The 26400-nt window shown below is 34.8% G+C and overlaps 6 protein-coding genes and 1 long non-coding RNA gene across 8 annotated transcripts; 5 read left to right on the forward strand and 2 right to left on the reverse strand.

Moving 5' to 3' along the window:
• Positions 1 to 572: 572 nt before the first annotated feature.
• Positions 573 to 1700, forward strand: LOC129247725 (phosphatidylethanolamine-binding protein homolog F40A3.3). The gene is made up of 2 exons (XM_054886996.1): positions 573 to 1191; positions 1256 to 1700. Exons 1-2 carry the CDS (start codon positions 682 to 684, stop codon positions 1511 to 1513), a joined length of 768 nt encoding a protein of 255 aa, XP_054742971.1. The 5' UTR covers positions 573 to 681; the 3' UTR covers positions 1514 to 1700.
• Positions 1701 to 7988: 6288 nt separating this feature from the next.
• LOC129247237 (inosine triphosphate pyrophosphatase-like) lies at positions 7989 to 10571 on the forward strand. Its single transcript, XM_054886282.1, has 2 exons — positions 7989 to 8031; positions 10074 to 10571. Exons 1-2 carry the CDS (start codon positions 7989 to 7991, stop codon positions 10424 to 10426), a joined length of 396 nt encoding a protein of 131 aa, XP_054742257.1. The 3' UTR covers positions 10427 to 10571.
• A 243-nt stretch (positions 10572 to 10814) lies between these two features.
• Positions 10815 to 11971, reverse strand: LOC129247062 (mannose-P-dolichol utilization defect 1 protein homolog). Its single transcript, XM_054885946.1, has 2 exons — positions 11660 to 11971; positions 10815 to 11598 (listed from the first exon to the last, which is right to left on the reverse strand). The coding sequence occupies exons 1-2, from the start codon at positions 11745 to 11747 to the stop codon at positions 10901 to 10903; spliced, it is 786 nt and encodes a 261-aa protein (XP_054741921.1). The 5' UTR covers positions 11748 to 11971; the 3' UTR covers positions 10815 to 10900.
• Positions 11972 to 14392: 2421 nt separating this feature from the next.
• On the forward strand, positions 14393 to 16102 carry LOC129247063 (uncharacterized). Of its 2 annotated transcripts, none has more exons than XR_008582535.1 (5): positions 14393 to 14670; positions 14755 to 14891; positions 14994 to 15234; positions 15298 to 15950; positions 16019 to 16102. It is a non-coding gene; the product is annotated as an uncharacterized LOC129247063 (long non-coding RNA). The 2 variants fall into 2 exon arrangements; XR_008582534.1 differs by having other exon boundaries at positions 14394 to 14670; positions 14770 to 14891.
• A 1629-nt stretch (positions 16103 to 17731) lies between these two features.
• LOC129248375 (inosine triphosphate pyrophosphatase) lies at positions 17732 to 18568 on the forward strand. The gene is made up of 2 exons (XM_054887899.1): positions 17732 to 18150; positions 18222 to 18568. The coding sequence occupies exons 1-2, from the start codon at positions 17913 to 17915 to the stop codon at positions 18551 to 18553; spliced, it is 570 nt and encodes a 189-aa protein (XP_054743874.1). The 5' UTR covers positions 17732 to 17912; the 3' UTR covers positions 18554 to 18568.
• A 214-nt stretch (positions 18569 to 18782) lies between these two features.
• LOC129248374 (mannose-P-dolichol utilization defect 1 protein homolog) lies at positions 18783 to 20124 on the reverse strand. The gene is made up of 2 exons (XM_054887898.1): positions 19822 to 20124; positions 18783 to 19760 (listed from the first exon to the last, which is right to left on the reverse strand). The coding sequence occupies exons 1-2, from the start codon at positions 19907 to 19909 to the stop codon at positions 19063 to 19065; spliced, it is 786 nt and encodes a 261-aa protein (XP_054743873.1). The 5' UTR covers positions 19910 to 20124; the 3' UTR covers positions 18783 to 19062.
• A 3811-nt stretch (positions 20125 to 23935) lies between these two features.
• Positions 23936 to 26332, forward strand: LOC129247676 (GDP-mannose 4,6 dehydratase). Its single transcript, XM_054886911.1, has 3 exons — positions 23936 to 24237; positions 24930 to 25365; positions 25437 to 26332. Exons 1-3 carry the CDS (start codon positions 24118 to 24120, stop codon positions 26015 to 26017), a joined length of 1137 nt encoding a protein of 378 aa, XP_054742886.1. The 5' UTR covers positions 23936 to 24117; the 3' UTR covers positions 26018 to 26332.
• The last annotated feature ends 68 nt before the right edge of the window (positions 26333 to 26400 follow it).

Consider the following 26400-nt stretch of genomic DNA (forward strand, 5'->3'; position numbering starts at 1 on the left):
AACATTGAAAGATATACGGAATGACTCGAGATGTTTTGGAGGCGCAAAGATTTTACTGCCTGGCGAATTCCGCCAAACACTGCCAGTACTTCCGAGATCAACTGCTGCTAACGAAATAAACGCTTGCCTCGAGTCATCGAATCTATGACGCTATGTGAAGAAACTTCAGCTGACAACAAACATGAGAGTTTCATTACTTAATGATACATTTACCGTCATCAAACCCAAAAAGAACAAAATACAAGATTGCAATTTCCGACTTGCTATGTTTTTTGTTAGTAACTTTTGAACGGAGAAAAAATCATTTCGATCCTTCAGATTATTAGTACTGGGGTCAATAGGCGTCGATGGTATCCTCCTATTATTCTTTTGATCAATCTTTCCATGTGCCCCATAAACTATATAATTACCGGCTTTTCATTACTGCTGTCTGTTTGATGTGCACTTGTTCGAGTAAAAAAAATCACTATTTTAAATCAAATTTTATAAATTGTTGGTCTTTATTGAAGCAAAAGTATGGCATCTCCAAATATCGATAACTTTTAATTCACTGTTCCCTTATGCAATTCTCTTATCAATTAGTATTCTCTTCCCCGAACACAAAACGTAATTGCAAAATTACAGAAATATAAAAATAGTATTCAATCGTTTGAATCCACACTATCATTAGGGGTGAGAAAAATGTTTTTAAATCGTTTGATGCACCAAGGAAAGTTTTTTGCCGTTCCGACTTCTCGATATCTCATTCGCCAACAACAGGAAAGTGTCATTCGGAGCTTATATTTGACAGTTTCTTCACAACCGGCATCGACATTCTTAGCAGCTGTCAAAAATTCACACATTTCAGCGATTAAACTAGAAAATTCGGTTGCAAAACGTTCTGCTCGCAAATATTCATCGATTAAATTAGCTATGGAAAAGCATTGTGTGGTACCGGATGTTATTTCATGCATTCCGCAGGAAGTAATAACCGTTTGCTATCCAAGTGGCGCAGTAGTCGAACAAGGGAATGTCCTAACTCCAACCTTGGTGAAGGACCAACCCACTGTGACTTGGAAAGCTGATGCTAATGCATACTATACTTTGTGTATGACAGATCCAGATGCACCTAGCCGTACCGAACCCACATTTCGTGAATGGCACCACTGGTTGGTGGGAAACATTCCCGGATGTGATGTTTCCAAAGGAGAGGTAAATTACTTTATTAATATTGAAAGTATAGAGCTGCTAATTTGTATTTTTTCTGAATTAACAGGTTTTATCAGCATATATAGGTTCAGGGCCACCACCGAAAACGGGCTTGCATCGTTACGTTTTTTTGATCTACAAACAAAGTGGCAAATTGGAGTTTGATGAGAAACGCTTACCAAATAACAGCGGCGATGACCGCGGAGGCTTTAAAATTGCTGCATTTGCCAAAAAATACAACCTGGGCGACCCCGTTGCCGGCAATTTTTATCAAGCTGAATTCGATGATTATGTACCCATTTTATACAAGCAATTGGGAGCATAAGTTTTCTGAATGGAATTTTATACATAAAATTTAAAATGTAATTCAATACTTGTAGTGATTTGGCTGGAAAAGGCATCAAAATCGGTTTAAATGCTCTCGGTAGAACTTCAAAAAAATTGGGATTGTATGAATTAGAGATTTCATTTATTTTGAGAGTGTGGAAGAGAATAAATGGAAAATTATAATATATGCAGTAAATTTTTCTAATCAGCGTCAAAGTGAATGCATATACCCAGCAACATATACAGTGTTAACAATAGCGGGCAATCCATAATTAGAAAGTGGCGTAAGAAGAGCAATGCAGACGACTGTCTTGGTAATACCATATACATTTTTTATTTAATTTGAAACGAAATAATTTGTTTTGTAAATATCCTTTGTACAGATTTGCAATTTTTGAAAAAAAAAAAAAAAAAAAAAAAATGGTTTACATTGCAGATTGCGTAGTCATATTCCCCAAAGCACACCTTCTCAAATTTGACGTTATAGGACAAAGAAGGTTGAGACATCTCGGCCAGCATTCCCATGACAGCCGGTTCTACGTTACCGAAATGACTCGGGTTTTTCCCGACCAAAGGCTGCCGCCCCAGTAAGCTAGCCCTGTTTAGTGAACCATTTATCACATCTTGGCCAAATGCAGCCAGAAGAAAGTGCGTACACTCTGCCCAACCCAGCACTATCTTAGGTTTATTAAGAGAACTGGGTTCTTTGCAATACATGAACTAAATCATCTAATTCATATTGAGACATGAAGTGTGGTTGAGCTGATGATTGAGTAACAATATCTCGAAGTCAAAATCTCAGTACTTAATCTAGCGCCCATTCGTCCAGTTGGTCTCATTTATTTCGATTTGTCTAATCTATGGGTATGGGATTCAAGGTGATATCAATAGAACAGCTGAGTTAATTTTATTTGCCCAGAAATTGCCTAAGAAATTGTCAAAATGAAAAGTTCATATGTATGTATGTACGTAGCAGCAGGCTAATCACCTATACTGTCAGAAATTAAATATGTTGATTAACGTAACCAACGCAAAATAAATCTCTTGTCGAGGCCCTACGCTCCCGAGAGGAGTGAACAAGTAACAAAAAAATGTACATATGTATGTATATATTTTGTTTGTTTACATTTGAGATCTAAACAATGATGTCGGCATATTATCGTGAAGATTAACTTTCAATAAAAAAAAAATATATTATATATACAATATCGTTTAAGCATGACCAATTTTGTTTTGAAAACGAAATGGACCATTTTCCAAGTCCTGAATGATTTCCCTGGCACATCACGTGTTAAATTATAACGGAAGAAGCGTTTGTAAGCAGTTTGTGAAGTTTTCCATCATCGAATTCCTCAGTCAAGGTGCGAATAATAGCTCCAATTGTTCCATTGGCCGCGGTATATCTTCAGATTCTTAAAAAAATTGCATTAAAGCAGAATATCGATTTTGTTTGTATTTATTTAAAAATAATCTGCTTGCTTTCACTATCTGAAAGTTAAAAACAGAAACAAAATACATGACAATTTTGTTTTTGTGCTACTGCGATCATCTTGAATAAATTAACCCTGGATTTTTTAGTTTTGAAAATCTATGGAACGGTGTGAAAAATGATTTAGCGTATTATATACATATGTAAGTAATCGATATGGAGACTGATTTGCAACGGGACAAATATTTCTCAGAATGACAACAAATTACTAATAACTCTATCTGCATACTGCAAACGAATTGCAAAAGCTACCTGACACCAAGGCGAATCTATTAAAGATGGTAACGTACAAAACATTGTTGTTGGCCATGTGCCACCACCTTTAATGAATGCGTTCCCACGACAGTCGGTTCAACATAACCGGAAGGACCCAGATTTATATCCGGCCAAGAACTGTCACTTCAGCAACATTCCCCGTATATGTATGGGGAATGTTTATGCTGCTACAACAACAACAATGCGCATTGCTTGGCATACTTCGTTTCATAGCACTGTGATTTTGGAAAATATACACGTTTTGCTTTATTAAATTATTAACAGAATTTATAAAAAAATGACAATGTTGCGAAAAATGAATTGTTTAAAAATAAATCAGAAGTTTCTCCTAAATAAATGCAAATTCATTAAAAAAGCAACACAAATTGCTATAAACTTTAATAAGCAACAGTATTTCTATAAGGCAGTCAAATGTTTACTTGCTCCCTACTACTTTGTTTTTCTAATTTAGTCTTCAAAATCTGCTGTTTACTTCTACGGCGAATTATTTATGAAAATAAAAATGTATATTTTAGTCGTCGCTATTAAATTGTCTTATAGTTGAATATCCTTAATATTATGTTTGACCGGGAGATGTAAAAAATATCAGCTCAGGTATTATATAATTAGAATTATATTCTAAGGGATCCTCTGGAAGTACACCACAATCATCCGGTTGTGAAAAATTGAGCGCTTCGATGATATCCGGCTCGATTTCCATATTCTGCTCGCAATGGGCAACAGGTCCGTCAACGGCAGTAGTTTCTTCGCGGCAAAGCGAACTGTCTACTACGCTACACCTAGACTGTTTTGATTTTTGCAGCGTCTGCGTTTGCGCGGAGCTAAACACATCAGTATCATCATCTGCGATACTTCCCCTGTCTTCTGAAGATTCATTGTTACGTGCTATAAAATATTAGAGAATTGTTAATTTATACCAATATTAATAAATAATATTAGTAATTATACCTAGAATGTACTTCCGCAGCCTATACTTGAACTCTTTTGGAGTAGGATGTTCATTTACACCACCTTCACTACGAATAGCTCCGAAAAAATGCTCCAGTACATCCTGATTTAGCCGGTTTGTTAATATATATTCCGTGTTCGATTTAATTTTCATATACTCGTAAAGCATTACTAGGGCTCTATTTGTCATTAGAATACCTTTCTGGAAATGCTCTAACCCATTCTTGTTGGGAATGATCGGCAACGACATCAATTCATTTACCCGAGTCAAAACTCCTAATTGACTTGGAAGGGCCTTCCCAAATGGTTCCTTTAATAAAAGATTTATTGTTAAAAGGGTAAATTGTTGAATACCTAAATAACAAGTACCTTTCCGGGCAAACAAAAAGTCCCCGTCGTCGAATTCAAGACATCAAACCAGTCGTTAATGAGTTTAATAAATTCTGCTGTATCCGTAGACTTATATATTTCGAGTCCTAGTTCATAGCACTCTCTAATTGCACTAGCAGTGGTATTGGAAAACAGCTGCGCTGCTAGTTTTACATTCTGGCGTCCTAAGTTTTTCTTTCAGTTTTATGAATACTACAAGCTATTGAGGGTATATATGACGTACCTTTTCCTTTAACTGAAATGTGCTCATCTTTTACTTTAGAACTAATCATTGCGTCCGGTTTTGAAGTATGCTTCAATAAATCGCTAATAGTTTTTGTTGTTAAGAGATTACCATTCCACAAAAAACCTGTGTCCAAGAAGTAGTTTCGTACCATCTTAAGCAAATGTGGGGCGTCGACGAACGCAAAAACTTTTGTGTTTTCATCCGCAGGATTTGTAAACCATGGCTTATCTGAAAATAGTACAAATGGTTAAATAATAACTGCAATATTTAAAACACATAAAAACATATAACGAGTTCAGAAAAAACCAACAAATTTCTGAAGAACTTATCATTGAAATTCGTAATTTTCCTCTGATTTCGTCATATCGTTATAAAAAATAATCTTACCTACTGTGATATTCAAATCTTTCCACAGCTTGCGATTATTGGGACCCGTATCGCACACAACAGCTACGACCGGGAAGCCTGCCTTTTGAAGAGTCATAATTATGGAATATAGTACGTCTTTCGTCATTTGGCAATCAAAATCAAAAAACACAGGCTTCTTCCAAGACTTTCGTAACCCACGTGCCATTACCACTTGAACATTGTTGGCGGGCTTTCGGGAATAGTCTCCTTTCTGATCATATTCACATGCTTCAATGACCCTCATTTCGTCAAATGCAAGCACACAATATTTGTCGTCATTACAAAGTTCAGACATGTTTTGCACAGATTCAATTGAAGCAGTCAGGATACCCTCACTTATATCACATTGCCGATACCACCGATGCAGTGAAGACACGTGGGGAAGCGGAAATCCTTTGTCATACAAATGTTTGTATGCTCGTGGTCCCGCTGCATGCAAGCAAATTGCACTTGAAATATCTTTCCATCCCCACATCACGTTTCTGTCTATAGTAAGAAATTTTTATAATACTACTTATGCCATACCAACAAAAGTAAACTTACTTGGAAAAATGAGTTTTCGAACTTGACCCTCGGTGAAAATTTTTTTCAAATTATTCAGTATCGCATTCGCTTTTTCTAGATTGAAGCTGAGTTCTTTATTTTCCTGTCTCAACTTCTTTATTTCTTTTTTGAGTTCAGAGATCTCACCCTGCATCAGCGATTCCATAACTATGAAGCTAAAGGTTTTGAATAAAAATTTGTAATATTGCATTAAAATGTTCAGCATATACATTTTGTTTATTGACACTTACTCTGTTTGCGTCTCGCAGTCCCTGGCAGGCGTTGTAGTAGTTTCAGCGAAAGTAGAAGACTGCCTAGTTCAAATAGAAAATGAGATTCAGATATATATAGAGTTTAAGAACTTGAAGCACAAAAAAGGTTCCTATATTACAAAAACATATTTACTGTTATTGAAAATTAATACATAGGTTGCTACTTACTCTAATTCTACATAGCTCGAATTATGCGATTCTTGGAGCGGAGGTATGCAGTTAGAGCTAGTTGCGTTAAGCGATAAGTTAGGAATAGCTTTAGGCATTAATTTTGGCTTCTTCCCTGCGAATATAATATCCGCACGCGAAAAGTGATCAGCACAAACCACATCTCTAACTTTAAACTCCACCCGGCATACCTGGGCCCATATCAGCCGTTTTGCTTCATCGCTTGGAACTTGAAAAAAAGGCCCCTTACCACGCTCAACTCTTTTAGAACACAAACCACACTTCATTCCAGTTTTTCTTCTTTGGTTTATATTTACCACGAACCCAGCGAATTATAATCAGAATGCAAACAAAACAAATCAATTTCACTTTAGTTTTGCAGGGATGGACGATATACATATGTACATATATGCACCAAATATCGATGTTTTGTTAAGTGATACAGAGTTGCCGAGAGCGAAAATGAAAAATTATGAAACTTAAAAAAAAAGTAAATAAATAAAATAACAAAATTTTTACCCAGAAATTAATGTTATATTTTGTTTACTCTTATTTACATATACATAGATACACAAGAATTTTCAACAAAAATACAGAACAATTTAAGCAATATTATATATTAACACGTTTAAAACGCGATCATTTATCCACCCACAGTCAGTTTAACACGAAACCTGATAAGAGGCTGTCAAGCTTGTTTTGTTTGTACTTCTTGATTGTAGTCTGGTATTTTTGATATTTCAGAAAGAAGTTCAATTTTTTCCTTATGCCACTATGATAACATTTTCCTGAAAAATAAGCAATACAAATATGTTTTTCTTCAATTTTTCTATGAACCTCTTAATCTTACCAGCATCTATTTTTGTTTACTTTCAAACTTGACATTTTCACTCTCTTTGGACATAGACAAGTCGAAATAATTTGAGATTATTTCATAACTACTAATTAACAGGAGAGAAAATTGTACATGGTTGATCTCCTTCATATATTACAGATTTGGAAAGATTATCCTCGAAAATAAGGGTAATCTACTAAGTTGCATGTGGATATATACATATATATATATATATAATTTGCACTTCCCTGTAGCTCCCCTAAAGTTTTAAGCCGACTCCGAATGGTAGATAGTTTTTTAGGAGTTTTTTCAAAGCAGAAATACACTCGAGGAGTGATCGTTATTCGAAAAACTACGTTTTCTATCAATTGGTGCTTTATGCCCAGAGTTTCGAACCTTGGCACTACATAATGATATGGCCTCGGGTGACGGTCAAGCATTGTTTGACAAGAACTTTATATGTGTGCGTGTCGGCTGATTGACGCTAATATCTAAAATTTTTGATTTTCATCATTCAAAAGCCGACAACAAGTATGTGTGACACGACGACACCCGACTGCACTAACACACACAAAGCTCAGTCAAGCATGCTGGACCGTGTCCCGAGGCCAATAGGCACGCACCGGCCGCCGTGAATAATCGACTAATGTAATATGTAGATCTATTATAAGTTGCACGTATTAAGAGAATTGCATCAAAAACTATCAGGTTGAAACAAATTCGAAGACGTATTCATTCAAGATGGTGGCACTGGATTACTCCTTTGTTGCTACTTTATATTCTCATGGATTTTTTATTTTTATTTATTTATTTTATTTTTTATTTTTATTTTATTAAACAAACGCCAATAGGCAATATACATACAAATAAAAAAGAGAGTACAGAATCAGAATTTATAGAGGGCTGGTAAGAAGTACAATGATAAAGATTATGGGACAGAAGGTTCTTGAGAAAAATCAGGGTATTACTATAGGATGATATTTTTGGCATTTCGCTAAAAGTATCGTAGTTTCCACCATAGAAATCGAGAACACCATGAAGTGAGTTGACGCTGATGGCTATTCTGTTGCTAGGGCCGTGTTAGACGTAGCTTTTGTAGGTAGCGACTGTTTTCAGTAGACGACTATTCCTAAGAGCGAGGCCAGCCGGGGCAAGCTCGAAGGAGCTGCGTACTTCCGGGGCATCAATTATTATACGCCTTGGGATAAAAAAAAAAGTTAATGAAGAATTGCATAGAAAATTTATAATGCTGCATACGACACAATGCAAAAATATTTCCAAAGTCAAACAAAGTATTTCTCTTAGTCTGCGCATTAGATGTCCGCGATTACATACAAATGTTATTTTGATCTTAGCTATACGGCGTAAAAACAGCGCTTCGTTTTCATTAAACGTTGAATTGACAAAACTGTTTACTTAAATATTTTAAAGGAGAATTAAAAAAAGGCGGAAAACTGCAAATAGCGAACACATTCATTTTTAAGCGAGACAACGGCTCAAAACACACGGTTCATGAAGTTCCTCTACTCCATACAGCAAGTGTGGGAGGATTCGGAGCAATGGTTCAGAAGTCAGTCGATTTCAAGCAAGTCGAATTTGCAACCAACAAAATACTAAATTAAGTAATTTTTAGTTTTTATTAGATTTATTACCAAGTGTGCTAATACTTTTGTCCCTATGAAAGCGGTCAGTTTTTATTTAATTTATATAGATAAAATAAGTAAAATTCATACTAATATTATCCTTTATATCAGTAGGCAATAAAAAATATCGCAAATATATGCCAAAACGTGGACCCGGGTAAACTTCGGATGTGTATGTACAATATGGGTATCAAATGGAAGCTGTTGGTGAATGCTTTAGTCCAGAGTATTTTTCATGCCGCTCCGTGACTAGGGTCTCGAGATAGAGACCAAAACGTGGACCCTAGAATGTGTTTGTACAATATGGATATCAAATTGAAGCTGTTGGTGAATGCTTTAGTACAGAGTATTTTTCATGCCGCTCCGTGACTGGCGTCTCGAGATATAGAACAAAACGTGGACCCGGGTAACCTTTGGTTGTGTATGTACAATATGGGTATCAAATGAAAGCTGTTGGTGAATGCTTTATGATATGTTATGTTATGTTATGTTATGTTGTGTTGTGTTATGTTATGTTATATTATGTTATGTTAATGTTAACTCATTCTCTATATCCATACAAAATATCTATCAAACAAATAAAATTAAAATTTTCTTTTGAAAAATGCAACCATTCAATCAGTATTTTCTTATGACGTTATCACGTTAAACTATCGTCAGTAAACCGACTTTACAGACAACTTCTTTTTAGTCCAAATTTTCGCCTGCGGCGCTTTTTTGATTTCAAATATACATATATATTACAAACACAAATATTTTTACAAATACTGAAAATTTGGAATAAAAATCGTGCGATTTTTAGTCCAAATTTTCGCCTGCGGCGCTTTTTTGATTTCAAATATATATATATTTAACAAAAACAATTATTTTTACAAATACTGAAAATTTGGAATCAAAATAGCGCGATTTTTAGTCCAAATTTTCGCCTGCGGCGCTTTTTTGATTTCAAATATACATATATATTACAAAAACAAATATTTTTACAAAAAAAAAAAATTTTTTTTAAAAAGTGAAATAATGCAAAATCGGACAATTTTTGACCTGAATTTTCGCCATCGGCACTCATAACTTTTACGATAAACCCACGTTTTAATAAGTGCTATGAAATATAAAACCTAATTTAAATGCTTGCTGGGTTGACGACTGCTGTATACTCTTCTCTTCAACTGTATTTCAGTACAAACTGCAAATGCGGTCGGAAAAAACCTAATTTTTAAACTTCTCCTGGGGGTTCCATAGGGACACTAGGAGGTTGGGACTTTCACAGTTATAATGGTGTGACCTTGCTCTTTCTAATGGGCGTGCTGGGTGGTGCCACGCCCCCTCCCTCTCCACCCCCCATTCAAATATATCGTGGTAGCAAAGGAAAGTTTTGCCACAGGGCCTTACATCAAATGGTTTCTTGAAAAGTTACAACCTGAGGGATTGCATCGTATACTAGCTGGCTGGGATGACAAAACTGCCAAGGCAATATGTACCTTAACGTATGCTGAAGATTGCAATAGTGAACCCATTACTTTTTCCGGTGTAACAGAAGGTACTATTGTCGAGCCTAAAGGTTCCCGTGATTTTGGATGGGATCCTATTTTTCAACCAAAAGGCTACCAAATAACTTATGCCGAAATGCCAAAAGAGGAGAAAAATAAAATTTCGCATCGTTATCGAGCGTTAAGTGCCTTACGGGCACACTTTCTACAAAAAAATGGCGACTAGTTTTTATGTAAAAAGCTTACTTAGTTATGGGTAACGAAATATTAATTGTACAATGGTAATAAATAAGAGCAATTTTCTTGGTTTTTTAAGTCTAAACAAAAAGTCCTCTAGCAAGATAAAGCATTTTGAAAACCGTAAAATTGTCTATTAGCCAGATTGTCTTTAGCCAGCAGAAATTTTTCTTTAAAAACACGTTTGAGAAGTGCATACTTTGTATTACTTTCATTTATTTGAATTTAAAACAATTTACATTCTTTACTTGCAAATTAAAATACATATAAACTGAGTTTGAGGTTTCCAAAGTTGATATTTTAATTCAAACAACAATATTAACACTAATTTAGTACCACCAACATAATTTGTTTGGTTTAGCATTTAAATTCATCTCTTCATTTGCATACGAATATTTATTGAGTAAGTCGGCTAAATTTCCTTTTAAACAAGAAAATTACAATTCAAATTCATCTTTTTTCTTTAGTAAATTTTTTTGCTTTTCGTCTTTTTAGGAGCGCTGGTAGTATTTGACGCAATTTTGCCGACTTTGACTTTCTTGCCTTTGCCAGGTTTATTCCAATAGTACAACATTTGGCTAGCAATCACCCCATTCGCAAATGTTGATGCACAGAATGTTGCGATCATCATAAAATCTCCAGTTTCTTGAGCAGACGTAAAAATACGTGCCAATGATCCGGCGAATAATAAGAATACAGTCGCCGCAGACAATTGGCCCGTAGAGGCATTTTTATAATTAGTCCAAGCTTGTGAGAGTTTAGCCAAAAGTGAAATAGGTATATTAAACGCTTGTGCTACCAACAAAACATTTATTGGTGTAAAGCCGCAATTAAGCAAGTAGACTATAAGCGCGTAAGTAAAACAAAATATCAAAGACAAAGCTTTCGATCCACCATAGTAGAGAACTAAGGCAGCAATGACAGCGGTTTGTAGTGCTAAAAAGGTGCTATCTCCCCATGCACTGAATGGATAACCCTTAACGTAGTTGTATGACATGTGTGACGTTATACCGATTAGATCCAGGAGAACACTTATCAAGTTAATACCTTCGCCAGATTTATTGTTTAACAGTTTCAGTACCTGGGGTACTTTAACCAAAATTGAACCGGCGATAATTCCATAACCAAGGCATTTACTCAAAAGTGATTTAAAACACGCACCTATGTATTAAAATTAATTAGTTTACTTATTATCACAAGTTTAATCAAATCAGTAACTTACCATCGAAAAAATCATGATAGATCAAATATGTTTCAATACATTCTTCGTTCAGAAAATAACTTAGGCTTGTCTTTAAAATTTGAGCCATTTTTTGTTCTCAGGTATAGCTAAAAATTTCCTTCGTAACGAGTTCCTCGAATAAAATCGGAATAACCAGCTATTGAGCAAATTAGTGTAAATGAAATTCAATTTATTTTATTTTTGTAGTTCGTGAAACCTTTCATTTATTCTATCTGTGCCTATTAATTGCCTTTAGATTATCTATGGCATTTAGATAACATAAAAGCCACCCAATAGGCCAATGGACACGTATTTTGACAATTGCATTGCTTTGTGAATGACATTTGCCGTAGTGAGGCAACATGGTATCCAGACGGGCAAATAGTTGGAGGGTTATAGCGTGGATATAAATCAAGAATGATTTAAAACTGATTAAAAGTGCAAAAAACAAAAAAAAAAAGTAAAACAGGAGAATACGTGAGTTGGAAGTTAGAATATAGAATAAATCATGTACATATGCATTTGAACGTGCAAATATTTCCACACAAAGCTGTGTTTCTTTTCTGTACTGACGTCAGTCAGTTGTCAAATTCGCCAAATATAAAATAGCGACATAAATATAAACGAGACTATTCTAACAAAATGGCTGCTGCCATAAAAATAATCTTTACCTAACTGCTACTAAACGATAAATATGTAGAAAGCAGCTCTGTAGTCTTCAAAAAATTTATTAAGTGTGCTAATACTTTTGTCCCTATGAAAGCGGTCAGTTTTTATTTAATTTATATAGATAAAATAAGTAAAATTCATACTAATATTATCCTTTATATCAGTAGGCAATAAAAAATATCGCAAATATATGCCAATTTTTAAAAATAAATTTCATAATGGGATTTTTTGCCAATACTCATGTCCAGGACTGCACATATGTACATATATGTGTTCTTTCACAAATATCTTTGGAAAAATTTTAAGATCGGACGTTAAGATGGCGACTTTTCAGAGTATGTGGTCATTATGAAGAGATCCCTCCGTAGACGTTTTAGCAACATGTCAGGCAAACCTTTTTTTGTAACATCGGTTAACATATATATATAATTAATTATTAAATTAGTTAAGCTTGGTCGTTACATTTTTACATACTTAAAATTAAGTTCGGTTAAAAAGGTCCAACAATACGTAAATAAGAATCTCTAAGCTGCAACAGTAGCAAAATTTCGTGTTCGTTGTTGGTTTACCGGCAATACTAAGCCCTGTCAGTGTAGTGTATATCACCGGTCGCCTTCGTCTAACTCATCTAAAGGTAGGCCCAGGAAACATGCTGTTTCGACATGTTGGGTCCAAAGGGAGAGGGGTGTTAGAGGAGTGGGTTTAGTGTGGCATGTGAAAAGGTGTCGTGCGGGATGCCTTCACATGCAAGGCATATGTTTAGTAAGTCGGGATCAATTCTGGATAAGTAGGAGTTTAACCTGCTACAATATCCTGAACGTAATTGTGCCAGTGTTACACGGGTCTCACGGAAAGCTGGAGCTCTTTATCTGCTTAGGTGGTGGTTGGACTCCGATTACGGCATTCGGTGGTCGGGAGCTTAAGAAGGTGATGATGGTCTCCCGATGAATGTCGTTTATTGTCTTTCTAAACACTGCCTGGGCCAGTAGATGTCTGTTCGTTTTGTCCTGAATCTCGTCGGCGTAACTGAGGAGGTATCTTCTGAAGTGCCTGGGAGGCGGCTCTGGCTCAGCACCCAAATTATGTTTTGCTAAAAAATTATTAGAGTTTATTTTTTATCTTAAGCCTTTCGCAAAAAATGCATTCGATAGAACATCTAAAATGCACATATTAATTATTTATTTACGTATGTACATATTCCGATCTTACAATTTAACCAAATAGTTGAAATTAACACAAGCTTTATATTTAGATGCCCTGTAAAAAAGATTCACTAAAGCAACCAATGTGTATTTAACAATGCCTTCCACTTAAAAACTTCTAAGAACTTCGCACTACAAATCTAAGTACAAAATACTGCTCATTTACGGGTAATCAGACATATGCAAAATTCATTCAACAGATTTTTATCAGACGCGAACCCGCTGTGGCGGTTATTAGAATAACTTCACTTATGCCGGTTGCGACAAAATACCAGAATCGGATATTTGCCAATATGAAATTTCAAAATCAGACCAGTAGTAGTAGTTATCTTTCAAACTAAGAGCTCGGTACTTACGGTAATTGTCCAAAAACATCATTTTCCAGTGGAATCGCCACCATACAGTTGGTGCTGGTTGCGCATAGCGGTAGAGGTTGCGGAATGGCTTTTGGCAACAATCTTACCATTTTACCTGTACAGGCAATATCCGCCTGGGAAAAATGATCCGCACATATTACAGAATTACACCCCAGTTGAATCCGGCATGCTTTGCTCCACATTTTCCGTTTCGGTTCCTCACTAGGAACACCAAAAAAGGGTCCTTTACCCGGCAAACATTTCTTTCGGCACAACGCACACCTTTTCATGTTTTTTTTTTTTGTGAGTTTTATTTCACTTTATATATCTATGGTTAATTATCTACTTTGAGGTGCTTATGGAAAAGTTCCCCAAGGAACAGTTTCGTTTTGGCCCTGTATGCGGTCAAAAGTTATTAACAGAAAACACTTTACAATGTTCCTAACTTCTAATATAAAATACACGAAAATAAGCACACTTAGAGCCAAACATCACTTTTTCTTTACACCAGGTATATATTTTAGACGAATTTTCTAAAAAACAAATTGGAAAGTATTGGCAATAATTAAAATATTGTTAATAAAAATGTATACAAAGGTTCAGTGCTGAACGAACAATTAACCAACTGATGCTTGGCATTGCCACTCTATTGTGCTATTCTTTAACACATTTATAATGTGCTTAGACTTACGATAATTTGTATTGTCATTAGAATCTGTCATAAAAACATCGCTTATTTATTTGTAGTGGGATGTTTTACGACAAATTGTATACCAAATGAAAGGTAATTTTATCTTATATTATATTTGGCGCTGGTAAGCTTGACCATTTGATAATATAAGTTAAATAAAAAATTTGATATTTCAAGATTGTTTTCTTCTAGTATATAAAACGAAACTTGGACGGATCAGTATTACCAATTGTTTTTAGTCTACAACCAGTGGACGTTTTCCGTATTCGCATTTGAACGCAATGGCTGATAAAAACAAACAAAACAAAGTCAAGGTAAAGAAAGAATTATTTAAATTATATATTATAGAAAATACGTATTAGCAATAGGAAACTAAATTAAATTTAAATTTTTCAAAAAAAACAAAAACACGAAAGGCGCTTTATAAAAAATGGAGTGAAGCAGAGCAACAAAATTTAATAGATTTTCCAAACAGCAACCAGCACCAGTGTTTATTACTGTATTTAGCTAAGTATAAATTAGAGGGCATCCAATAAAAGGCCCTTCGTAACAAAGTGCGTAGTTTGCGGCAAGCATATGTACTTAAAGCAAGGGGACCGGAAAACTCTAAACTCTAAAACTCTGCTGCAACTTTCAAAGACGGGGAAACTATCCGAGGTTTGTAAAACATGCATGTAAACTTTTATTATTTTGAATTAAAACATATAATTTTGATAATAGGACTGATTTTACAACAATGCCCATTGTATAACGAGCTAAAGGACGTGTTTACTTATAGAGAGTTTGGAACGGTTGAAGGCATCATCGATACAACCGACAGTGTAATGGACGCCACCGTTTGACGTAATTGGTGATGACGAAATCGCTTGATGAATTATTATTATTATTATCATTTTGCATGCATTCGCCTCTTCTAGTGGGTACTCCAAACGTCTGATTGCTGCTTTTAACTGATTAATCTTTTTGTTTAATTCTGAGATTTCCAATAGCATGTTGGATTACAGAATACGAAAGCATGCACAGAAGTATGTAAAACAAATGATGGTAATTAATACACTGCACATTTTTTAATGTGCACTTACTCAGTTTGTATTTCCCAATCGTCCACAAACAGGTTTCACAGTAAGAAACACAGGAAAGCTAATTGAATTTTAGAAATCTATGTAACGCATTTTAAATTTTTTTTTTTTCATATTCTTAGCCGATGATGAAGAGTTTATGTTCGAGAAGCTTGAGCGTAATTTAAATATATCTTATATTTACATAAAATAAAAATATTGCAACTTACTTAGGCTGGGAGGAAAACTGGGAATCATTCATTTTAGAAGAATATGCATTTGAAGTCTCGAATTCCGGCCTATATTAAAAAAAAGGTTATTTGTGAACTTAAAACTTATCACTTTCTCACTTACTCTAGCTTCACATTTTTCATATTTTCCAGCATTATTGGCGTAAATTTGGAGATTGTATTTTGCGACGCTCGAAAATATGGAATAGCGGTCGGATACAAATACTTTTTTCCGCCTAAGGCTATAATATCTACAGGCCTAAAGTGGTCCGCACATATCCTCTCTTTTCCTGTAAATTTCATACAACAAGCTCTGCTCCACGCCAACCTTGCTTCTGCCGATCTAGGTACTTGAAAAAAAGAACCCTTCCCGGCTACCGTTCGTTTCGCACACAAAACACATTTCACCATTTTCTTTTTTTTTTTTACATATATTAAATCTGGTAATTATTTACTTTGTGGACAGAGTTAGTTAAAATGGGTATGGGTATGGTCAGTAGGGGCACCAATCTATGCGTTTTGGTCCCAATATTAATATTCCAAGAAAGGAGCGTAATTATTTTAAGCCGTTCAGAAGTCAGTAAGAAAAAAACAATTCCGTATCACTAATTAGTCATTCAATAAAGCACTAAGTTGTCGTATTATACAACTTGGACACTAATTGCACTCGTATTTCGCTAAATATTGTTAATTATTTCCATATTTCATTAACAAAAATGTAAGCACAAGATGAGTGTCTGGGTTATCTATGATGTTTGGTATTGCCACTTACTACACTTTTCTCTAGCACATTTCTAGCGTGTCTAGACATTCCATATTTTTTTAGTTCATGTAATTTAAGGCAAACAAAATGTCTGTATATGTTAAAATATTGCTTTTTTATTATTTTTTATTAAACGAAGTAAAAAAACAACGCTTAATGTAGAGTACAAGCAGCTTAGGCCATTGACTCTTTAATTTAATCTTAAGTGTGAGAATACATATGAAGTACGTGAACTATAAAGATATTAAAACTGAAATTATACATTATTACAAAATTACATATACTTAAACAAACTGAGCATGTTCACAGATATTTTCACATGTTACGGTAGATTGCCTTGTGTTCTGCACAGAATTGGGGTAGGGTCCGCCGACTCCTGTCGTTTCTGTGACCATTCCTACTACCCGAAAGTGATTTTATAGCGCAAAGAGAATAAGATATTTCGACCGGAAGAAAGACACATATGCTCAGTTCAACCCTGTTCTACCTTAGATTTATTAAGAGAACTGAGTTTGGATGACTTAATGTGATCAACGCAAGGCACCATTTATACTATAAAAACAGAAAACGCCGCAAACGAACGGAGCACTATTATTTCCTCATCGAATAAGAAATTTCACTTCACAATAATAATATAATATAAGCAAAGGCAAATGAAGACAAAACACAAGTTTTTGACATATGTGTACCAAGGCGAATTAATCAGCTGTTATACTGATATCAACTTATAGATAGAATAACAGATTAGAAGATTTGGCTATACTTGCCAACTTAGTCCTTTAACTAGATTTAGTGATTTTTGAAAATTAATTTGCTAGAAAATTGGTTTCTGCCCAGTGCCCTTTTTGAAAAGTGTAGCTATGTTGGAAATGCGGGTTTTGTCATTGCATTCTTAAATCAGAAGTTGAGCACGTTTCATGACATTCGTAACCGTTTATCCCTTCTCAGTAAATGCATGCTCTACATAAATATGGTTTAAAGAGGGAAAATTGTTGTTATGACAATTATAATATACCAGGTAATGTAAATTGGCACATCGATAGTAACCACGTTTATGAAGATTCAACATAAAAATAATGCTGAACACTTGTTGAAATTATTATAACACATTCATATTTAAAGCTAGTGGCTTTTTGTACCTCTGGTATAAAATAACACAACGGGTTAAACTACACAAATAAACAACGTGTTTATTTTCAAGTTGTCAAATGAGCGTATGTCAAATACTTATTCCACTTTGTGTAATGCAAAGCGTGTTTATTCAATTAGAAACTGATTAGGGAAATGTCTAAACCAATAACTTTTGTCACTGGTAACGCTAAAAAGCTAGAGGAACTAGTTGCCATATTGGGTGATAAATTTCCTCGAAAAGTTGTAAGCGCAAAAATAGATCTTCCTGAATTGCAAGGGACAATTGAAGAGATTGCTTTGAATAAATGCAGAGAAGCAGCAAAGCAAGTGGACGGGCCCGTGCTGGTGGAAGACACGAGTTTATGTTTCAACGCTTTGGGAGATCTGCCAGGTAACCGAGAAATTTCTTGTTAATCGCGTTTACTATGAAGTGGATTGGATTTATGGCATTTGCATTCACAGGGCCTTACATCAAATGGTTTCTTGAAAAGTTACAACCTGAGGGATTGCATCGTATACTAGCTGGCTGGGATGACAAAACTGCCAAGGCAATATGTACCTTAACGTATGCTGAAGATTGCAATAGTGAACCCATTACTTTTTCCGGTGTAACAGAAGGTACTATTGTCGAGCCTAAAGGTTCCCGTGATTTTGGATGGGATCCTATTTTTCAACCAAAAGGCTACCAAATAACTTATGCCGAAATGCCAAAAGAGGAGAAAAATAAAATTTCGCATCGTTATCAAGCGTTAAGTGCCTTACGGGCACACTTTCTACAAAAAAATGGCGACTAGTTTTTATGTAAAAAGCTTAGTTATGGATAACGAATTATTAATTGTACATTGGTAATAAATAAGAGCAATTTTCTTGGTTTTTTAAGTCTAAACAAAAAGTCCTCTAGCAAGATAAAGCATTTTGAAAACCGTAAAATAGTCTATTACTGTTTCTTATTTATTAATTCATTTGGAGATCGGTGCCAGATAGATTGTCTTTAGCTAGCAGACATTTTTCTTTAAAAACACGTTTGAGTAGTGCGTAGTTTGTGTTACTTTCATTTATTTAAATTTAAAACAATTTACATTCTTTACTTGCAAATTAAAATACATATAAACTGAGTTTGAGGTTTCCAAAGTTGATATTTTAATTCAACCAACAATATTAACACTAATTTAGTACCACCAACATAATTTGTTTGGTTTAGCATTTAAATTCATCTCTTCATTTGCATACGAATATTTATTGAGTAAGTCGGCTAAATTTCCTTTTAAACAAGAAAATTACAATTGAAATTCATCTTCTTTCTTTAGTCAATTTTTTTGCTTTTCGTCTTTTTAGGAGCGCTGGTAGTATTTGACGCAATTTTGCCGACTTTGACTTTCTTGCCTTTGCCTGGTTTATTCCAATAGTACAACATTTGGCTAGCAATCACCCCATTCGCAAATGTTGATGCACAGAATGTTGCGATCATCATAAAATCTCCAGTTTCTTGAGCAGACGTAAAAATACGTGCCAATGATCCGGCGAATAACAAGAATACAGTCGCCGCAGACAACTGGCCCGTAGAGGCATTTTTATAATTAGTCCAAGCTTGTGAGAGTTTACCCAAAAGTAAAATAGGTATATTAAACGCTTGCGCTACCAACAACACATTTATTGGTGTAAAGCCGCAATTAAGTAAGTAGACTATGAGCGCGTAAGTAAAACAAAATATCAAAGACAAAGCTTTCGATCCACCATAGTAGAGAACTAACGCAGCAATGGCAGCGGTTTGTAGTGCTAGAAAGGTGTTATCTCCCCATGCACTGAATGGATACCCCTTAACGTAGTTGTATGACATGTGTGACGTTATAGCGATTAGATCCAGGAGAACACTTATCAAGTTAATACCTTCGCCAGATTTATTGTTTAACAGTTTCAGTACCTGGGGTACTTTAACCAAAATTGAACCGGCGATAATTCCATAACCAAGGCATTTACTCAAAAGTGATTTAAAACACGCACCTATGTATTAAAATTAATTAGTTTACTTATTATCACATGTTTAATCAAATCAGTAACTTACCATCGAAAAAATCATGATAGATCAAATATGTTTCAATACATTCTTCGTTCAGAAAATAACTTAGGCTTGTCTTTAAAATTTGAGCCATTTTTGTTCTCAGGTACAGCTAAAAATTTCCTTGGTAACGAGTTCCTCGAATAAAATCGGAATAACCAGCTATTGAGCAAATTAGCGTAAATTAAATTCAATTTATTTTATTTTTGTAGTTCGTGAAACCTTTCATTTATTCTATCTGTGCCTATTAATTGCATTTAGATAACATAAAAGCCACCCAATAGGCCAATGGACACGTATTTTGACAATTGCATTGCTTTGTGAATGACATTTGCCGTAGTGAGGCAACATGGTATCCAGACGTGCAAATAGTTGGAGGGTTATAGCGTGGATATAAATCAAGAATGATTTAAAATTGATTAGAAGTGCAAACAAAAAAAAAAAAGAGGTTGTCTGCAAAGTCGGTTTACTGACGATAGTTTAACGTGATAACGTCATAAGAAAATACTGATTGAATGGTTGCATTTTTCAAAAGAAAATTTTAATTTTATTTGTTTGATACATATTTTGTATGGATATAGAGAATGAGTTAACATTAACATAACATATACTTTAACATAACATAACATAACATAACATAACATAACATAACATAACATAACATAACATAACATAACATAACATAACATAACATAACATAACATAACATAACATAACATAACATAACATAACATAACATAACATAACATAACATAACATAACATAACATAACATAACATAACATAACATAACATAACATAACATAACATAACATAACATAACATAACATAACATAACATAACATAACATAACATAACATAACATAACATAACATAACATAACATAACATAACATAACATAACATAACATAACATAACATAACATAACATAACATAACATAACATAACAAATTACCCCGTATTAAAGCACTTATCAACAGCTTTCATTTGATACCCATATTGTACATACACAACCAAAGGTTACCTGGGTCCACGTTTTGACCTATATCTCGAGACCCCAGTCACGGAGCAGATGGAAATACTCTGAACTAAAGCATTCACCAACAGCTTCCATTTGATACCCATATTGTACATACACATCCGAAGGTTACCCGGGTCAACGTTTTGACCTATATCTCGAGACCCTATCTACCAATAGGTATTCAAACTATACGGAAATCATCTTCAATACCTACTTAACAATGTGTGTAAGTTTGGTTTAATTCGGTTCAAAGACACGGCGGGTCCACGTTTTGGCATATATTTCGAGACCCTAGTCATCAATAGGTATGAAAATTACCCCGTATTAAAACACTTATCAACAGCTTTCATTTGATATCCATATTGTACAAACACATTCTGGGGTCCACGTTTTGGTCTCTATCTCGAGACCCTAGTCACGGAACGGATGGAAATACTCTGAACTAAAGCTTTCACCAACAGCTTCCATTTGATACCCATATTGTACATACACATCCGAAGGTTACCCGGGTCCACGTTTTGACCTATATCTCAAGACCATATCTACCAATATGTACCCAAACAATACGGAAACCATCTTCAATACCTCCTTAACAATGTGTGTAAGTTTGGTTTAATTCGGTGCAAAGACACGGCGGGTCCACGTTTTGGCATATATTTCGAGACCCTAGTCATCAATAGGTATGAAAATTACCCCCTATTAAAGCACTTATCAACAGCTTTCATTTGATATCCATATTGTACAAACACATTGTAGGGTCCACGTTTTGGTCTCTATCTCGAGACCCTAGTCACGGAGCGGATGGAAATACTCTGAACTAAAGCATTCACCAACAGCTTCCATTTGATACCCATATTGTACATACACATCCGAAGGTTACCCGGGTCAACGTTTTGACCTATATCTCGAGACCCTATCTACCAATAGGTATTCAAACTATACGGAAATCATCTTCAATACCTACTTAACAATGTGTGTAAGTTTGGTTTAATTCGGTGCAAAGACACGGCGGGTCCACGTTTTGGCATATATTTCCAGACCCTAGTCATCAATAGGTATGAAAATTACCCCGTATTAAAGCACTTATCAACAGCTTTCATTTGATACCCATATTGTACATACACATCCGAAGGTTACCCGGGTCCACCTTTTGACCTATATCTCGAGCCCTATTTCCAAAATAAAATATAATCCATGTTACTCGTGATGTAGCTTTCGAATGGTGAAAGAATTTTTAAAATCGGTCCGGTAGTTTTTGAGCCTATTCATTACAACCAAACAAACAAAGTTTTCCTCTTTATAATATTAGTATAGATATGGTAAATATTACCATACATTTTTTCCTTCAGATATAATAAAAAAATAATAATAATAACATTAAAACAACAGGTATTATTAACAAACTTGGTTTTATTTGAAATTCTTCAAGTAAATCAAAATAATAATAATCAATAAGAAGGCATATGCCAATACAAATACTCAATGCAATGAGCAAGGTAACTACATATGAGCAAGGTAACACTAATATGAGCAAGGTAACTAATATACATATGAGCAAGGTAACTACATATGAGCAAGGTAACTACATATGAGCAAGGTAACTACATATGAGCAAGGTAACACTAATATGAGCAAGGTAACTACATATGAGCAAGGTAACTACATATGAGCAAGGTAACTACATATGAGCAAGGTAACTACATATGAGCAAGGTAACTACATATGAGCAAGGTAACACTAATATGAGCAAGGTAACTACATATGAGCAAGGTAACTACATATGAGCAAGGTAACTACATATGAACAGTAATGAGCAAGGTAACACTAATATGAGCAAGGTAACTACATATGAACAGTAATGAGCAAGGTAACGACACATTTTTTCGTGCGTGCAGCCTGTTAAATCGAATTATAAGACGTTATCACGTCAAAAAAGAGGTTGTCTGTAAAGTCGGTTTACTGACGATAGTTTAATGTGATAACGTCATAAGAAAATACTAATTGAATGGTTGCATTTTTCAAAAGAAAATTTTAATTTTATTTGTTTGATAGATATTTTGTATGGATATAGAGAATGAGTTAACATTAACATAACATAACATAACTTAACATAACATAAAATAACATAACATAACATAGCATAACATAACATAACATAACATAACATGCTGTTCAAACAAGGTAACGACGCATTTTTTGGTGCGTGCAGCTGGCTACATAGAATTATAAGACGTTATCACGACAAAAAAGTAAAACAGGAGAATAAGTGAGTTGAAAGTTAGAATATAGAATAAATCATGTACATATGCATTTGAACGTGCAAATATTTCCACACAAAGCTGTGTTTCTTTTCTGTACTGACGTCAGTCAGTTGTCAAATTCGTCAATCATAAAACAGCGACGTAAATATAAATGAGACTATTCCAACAAAATTGTTACTGACAAAAAAATATAGGAAAACGTTATTAATTTATTTATTCAATTTCTTCTCAATATTGTAGCTCATGTCCTGAGCAATGCAAAAATTGTATATATGAATTTGGCAATATTAGTAATAGGCCCGCATTTTATGCTGAACGCTAAATATGCACTTGGCTGTCAATGGAACTCTAAATGTACATTTATTCACACAAAATTCTCTATTTAAATGCTAAATATGTCGAAGGCAACTCTGTAGTCTTCAAAAAATTGATTAATCCCAACAACATTTGCGAACAACTTTTGTTGCGGCGACTCGTAACTATCTTAAGATAGTTGTTTACCGTAGACTAAAAAGAAAAGCACATGCAAGCAACGAAATGTGCTAACTTGACAAACCGAATTTTTATTTCTTCAATTATAATTAAAATAGAGAACTGTAGACACATACAACTTTACAATAAATAAAGTAAGCTTTATTTGACGCATTTCACACTCTTTGTAGTTAAAAAAACAAAATATAGGTAAAACAACCAAGTAACGCAGCAACGACTTCGGTGAATACCCCTATTGCTTTCGCAAACCTATGGCCTCTTGAAGGTGAAGAAAAAAATCGAAATGGAATTTTCGGAATCAAAATTCCTAAAAGTATTTATCAATTTAATAAGCGTGGCAGCAACGTTTCTTATCTAGCAGAACTCCATTATTTACAATAGTTCTGCCAAATCACTACTTATTATCATTTTTCAGTTCGTGATAAACAAATTAAATTTAGAGCAATTCGTTCCATAGTTATAATTGAGTGTTTTTCTATTTGGTTATTCAGTTGTATTTGCGGAAGAGAATTTAGCAGATTGACCAAAAATGTCGGTAAATACTGAAGCAAGTGGGTCACAGCAAACAAAAAGCGAAAGCATAGAAGAACAGACAAATGGGGTTGGCGACAGCAAAAAAATTGCTTTAATAACCGGCATTACTGGGCAGGTATGTATGTATGTATGTAGGCACGCACTTGTTTTATACAGTATAAGTAGATACGAATAAGCTAGGAAAAACTATATCCAATTAATATCAGGTAGGGTATTCTTAAAGAGGGCAGTTACTGGTGTTTTCTAACGTAACTCACTTTGATAAGGATAAGGTGGTGATGTATGATTCATTTGTAATGAAAAAAATGTCACGTTGTACACGTATGTATGCACTTTAGATATATGTACCTTGCTGGAAAAACTTTGTTATAAATATTTGCAACCGTTAATGAAACATTTGGCAGAAAACTTGTATGGCCTTATTCATAAGCAATAAAATTGTTTATACATAAGTGCTTTTTAAAGTAACATTCCTACGTGATTATTCTGTATAGAATACCTTTTTGGTTTGTAATGTCGCATATTCTAGTTGAAAACAAAAAAATCAATCCAATCATGTAGATCATTATGTGATAATTACACCACGGATGTGGATAATTTTATACACGTGTGTACCTCTTCAGGTCATTATATATATATATATATAATTGGCGCTTACACCCTTTTGGGGTGTTTGCCACTACAGGTCATTACCATGCCACTAAAACTTGCTTGGTAATGAAAGGAGCAAGTAATCTTTAACTTGAACTTGATGTTTTTTTTGTTGCTTTGAATTAACATAATTTTTCTGGTCTTATTTACATAAAGGATGGCTCCTATTTGGCTGAATACCTTTTGAAGAAAAACTATGAAGTTCATGGTATTATACGCCGTGCTAGTACATTTAACACATCTCGTATTGAGCACCTTTATGCCGACCCGGTGGCACACAAAGGCGGTAAAATGAAGCTGCATTATGGTGATATGACGGACAGCAGCAGCTTGGTGAAGATCATAAATATGGTAAAACCAACGGAAATTTATAATTTAGCTGCACAATCCCACGTAAAAGTGTCATTTGATTTGAGTGAATATACTGCCGAAGTTGACGCCGTTGGTACATTACGTATTCTGGACGCCGTACGTACATGCGGCATGGAGAAAACCGTACGTTTCTATCAGGCCTCCACTTCGGAACTGTATGGCAAGGTGGTGGAGACACCACAAAATGAGCAAACACCTTTTTACCCACGTTCGCCATATGGTAAGTACAATCAGTGCTTGCTGCAATTAAATTTTCTGTATTAACTTTACTCTAATTTTTTTTTCATTTAGCTTGTGCCAAAATGTACGGATTTTGGATTGTGATCAACTATCGCGAAGCGTACAATATGTTTGCTTGTAATGGTATACTATTCAATCATGAATCCCCGCGTCGAGGTGAAAATTTTGTGACACGTAAAATTACCCGCTCAGTTGCGAAAATATATCACCAACAGTTGGAATACTTCGAATTGGGTAATCTTGATTCGAAACGTGACTGGGGTCACGCTATGGACTACGTGGAGGCGATGTGGATGATGCTGCAATGTAAGGAACCCGCCGATTTCGTTATTGCCACTGGTGAAACGCACAGTGTGCGAGAATTTGTGGAAGAGTCCTTTAGATTCATTGGAAGAGAAATTGTATGGCAGGGTGAAGGTATCAACGAAGTGGGCATCGAAAAGGAAACAGGTGTGGTGCGTGTGCGGATTAATCCAAAGTATTTCCGTCCAACAGAAGTTGATCTACTTCAAGGTGACGCGAGTAAGGCGCGCCGCGAACTTAATTGGTCCCCAAAAGTTTCTTTTAAGGAATTGGTTAAAGATATGATGGTGGCTGATATTGAGCTTATGAAAAAGAATCCCATTGCCTAAGTAAATTATTTGAAAGTGTGAATTACTTGTGACAGTACAAGCGTTTTTTACTAAAGCACAAATATAGTAAAGCGACAAGAAGCGTAGTACACAGCAATATTAAGCTACATTTATTTAGTATTAGGTATGAGTATCTATATTCTTTTATGTAGTGACTTCACTTGGCAGTGTGCAAAATTTATTTAGTTTATTTAGTCGGCTATGTATTATTTGTAATTATACTCTCATTGTTGTATTTATGAATGTTTTATACACTTTGCATTCCAAAGCAAATTATAGTTGTATTACATGCAATAAATGTGCTATGAAATAAGATATGTAGAAATTATTTGTAGCTAATACTTTTTTCCGTAAAAAATAGAATAGGTATCGACGCATATGGC

The sequence above is a fragment of the Anastrepha obliqua genome, chromosome 5, assembly GCF_027943255.1.
Source record: "Anastrepha obliqua isolate idAnaObli1 chromosome 5, idAnaObli1_1.0, whole genome shotgun sequence".
Lineage (NCBI taxonomy): Eukaryota > Metazoa > Arthropoda > Insecta > Diptera > Tephritidae > Anastrepha > Anastrepha obliqua.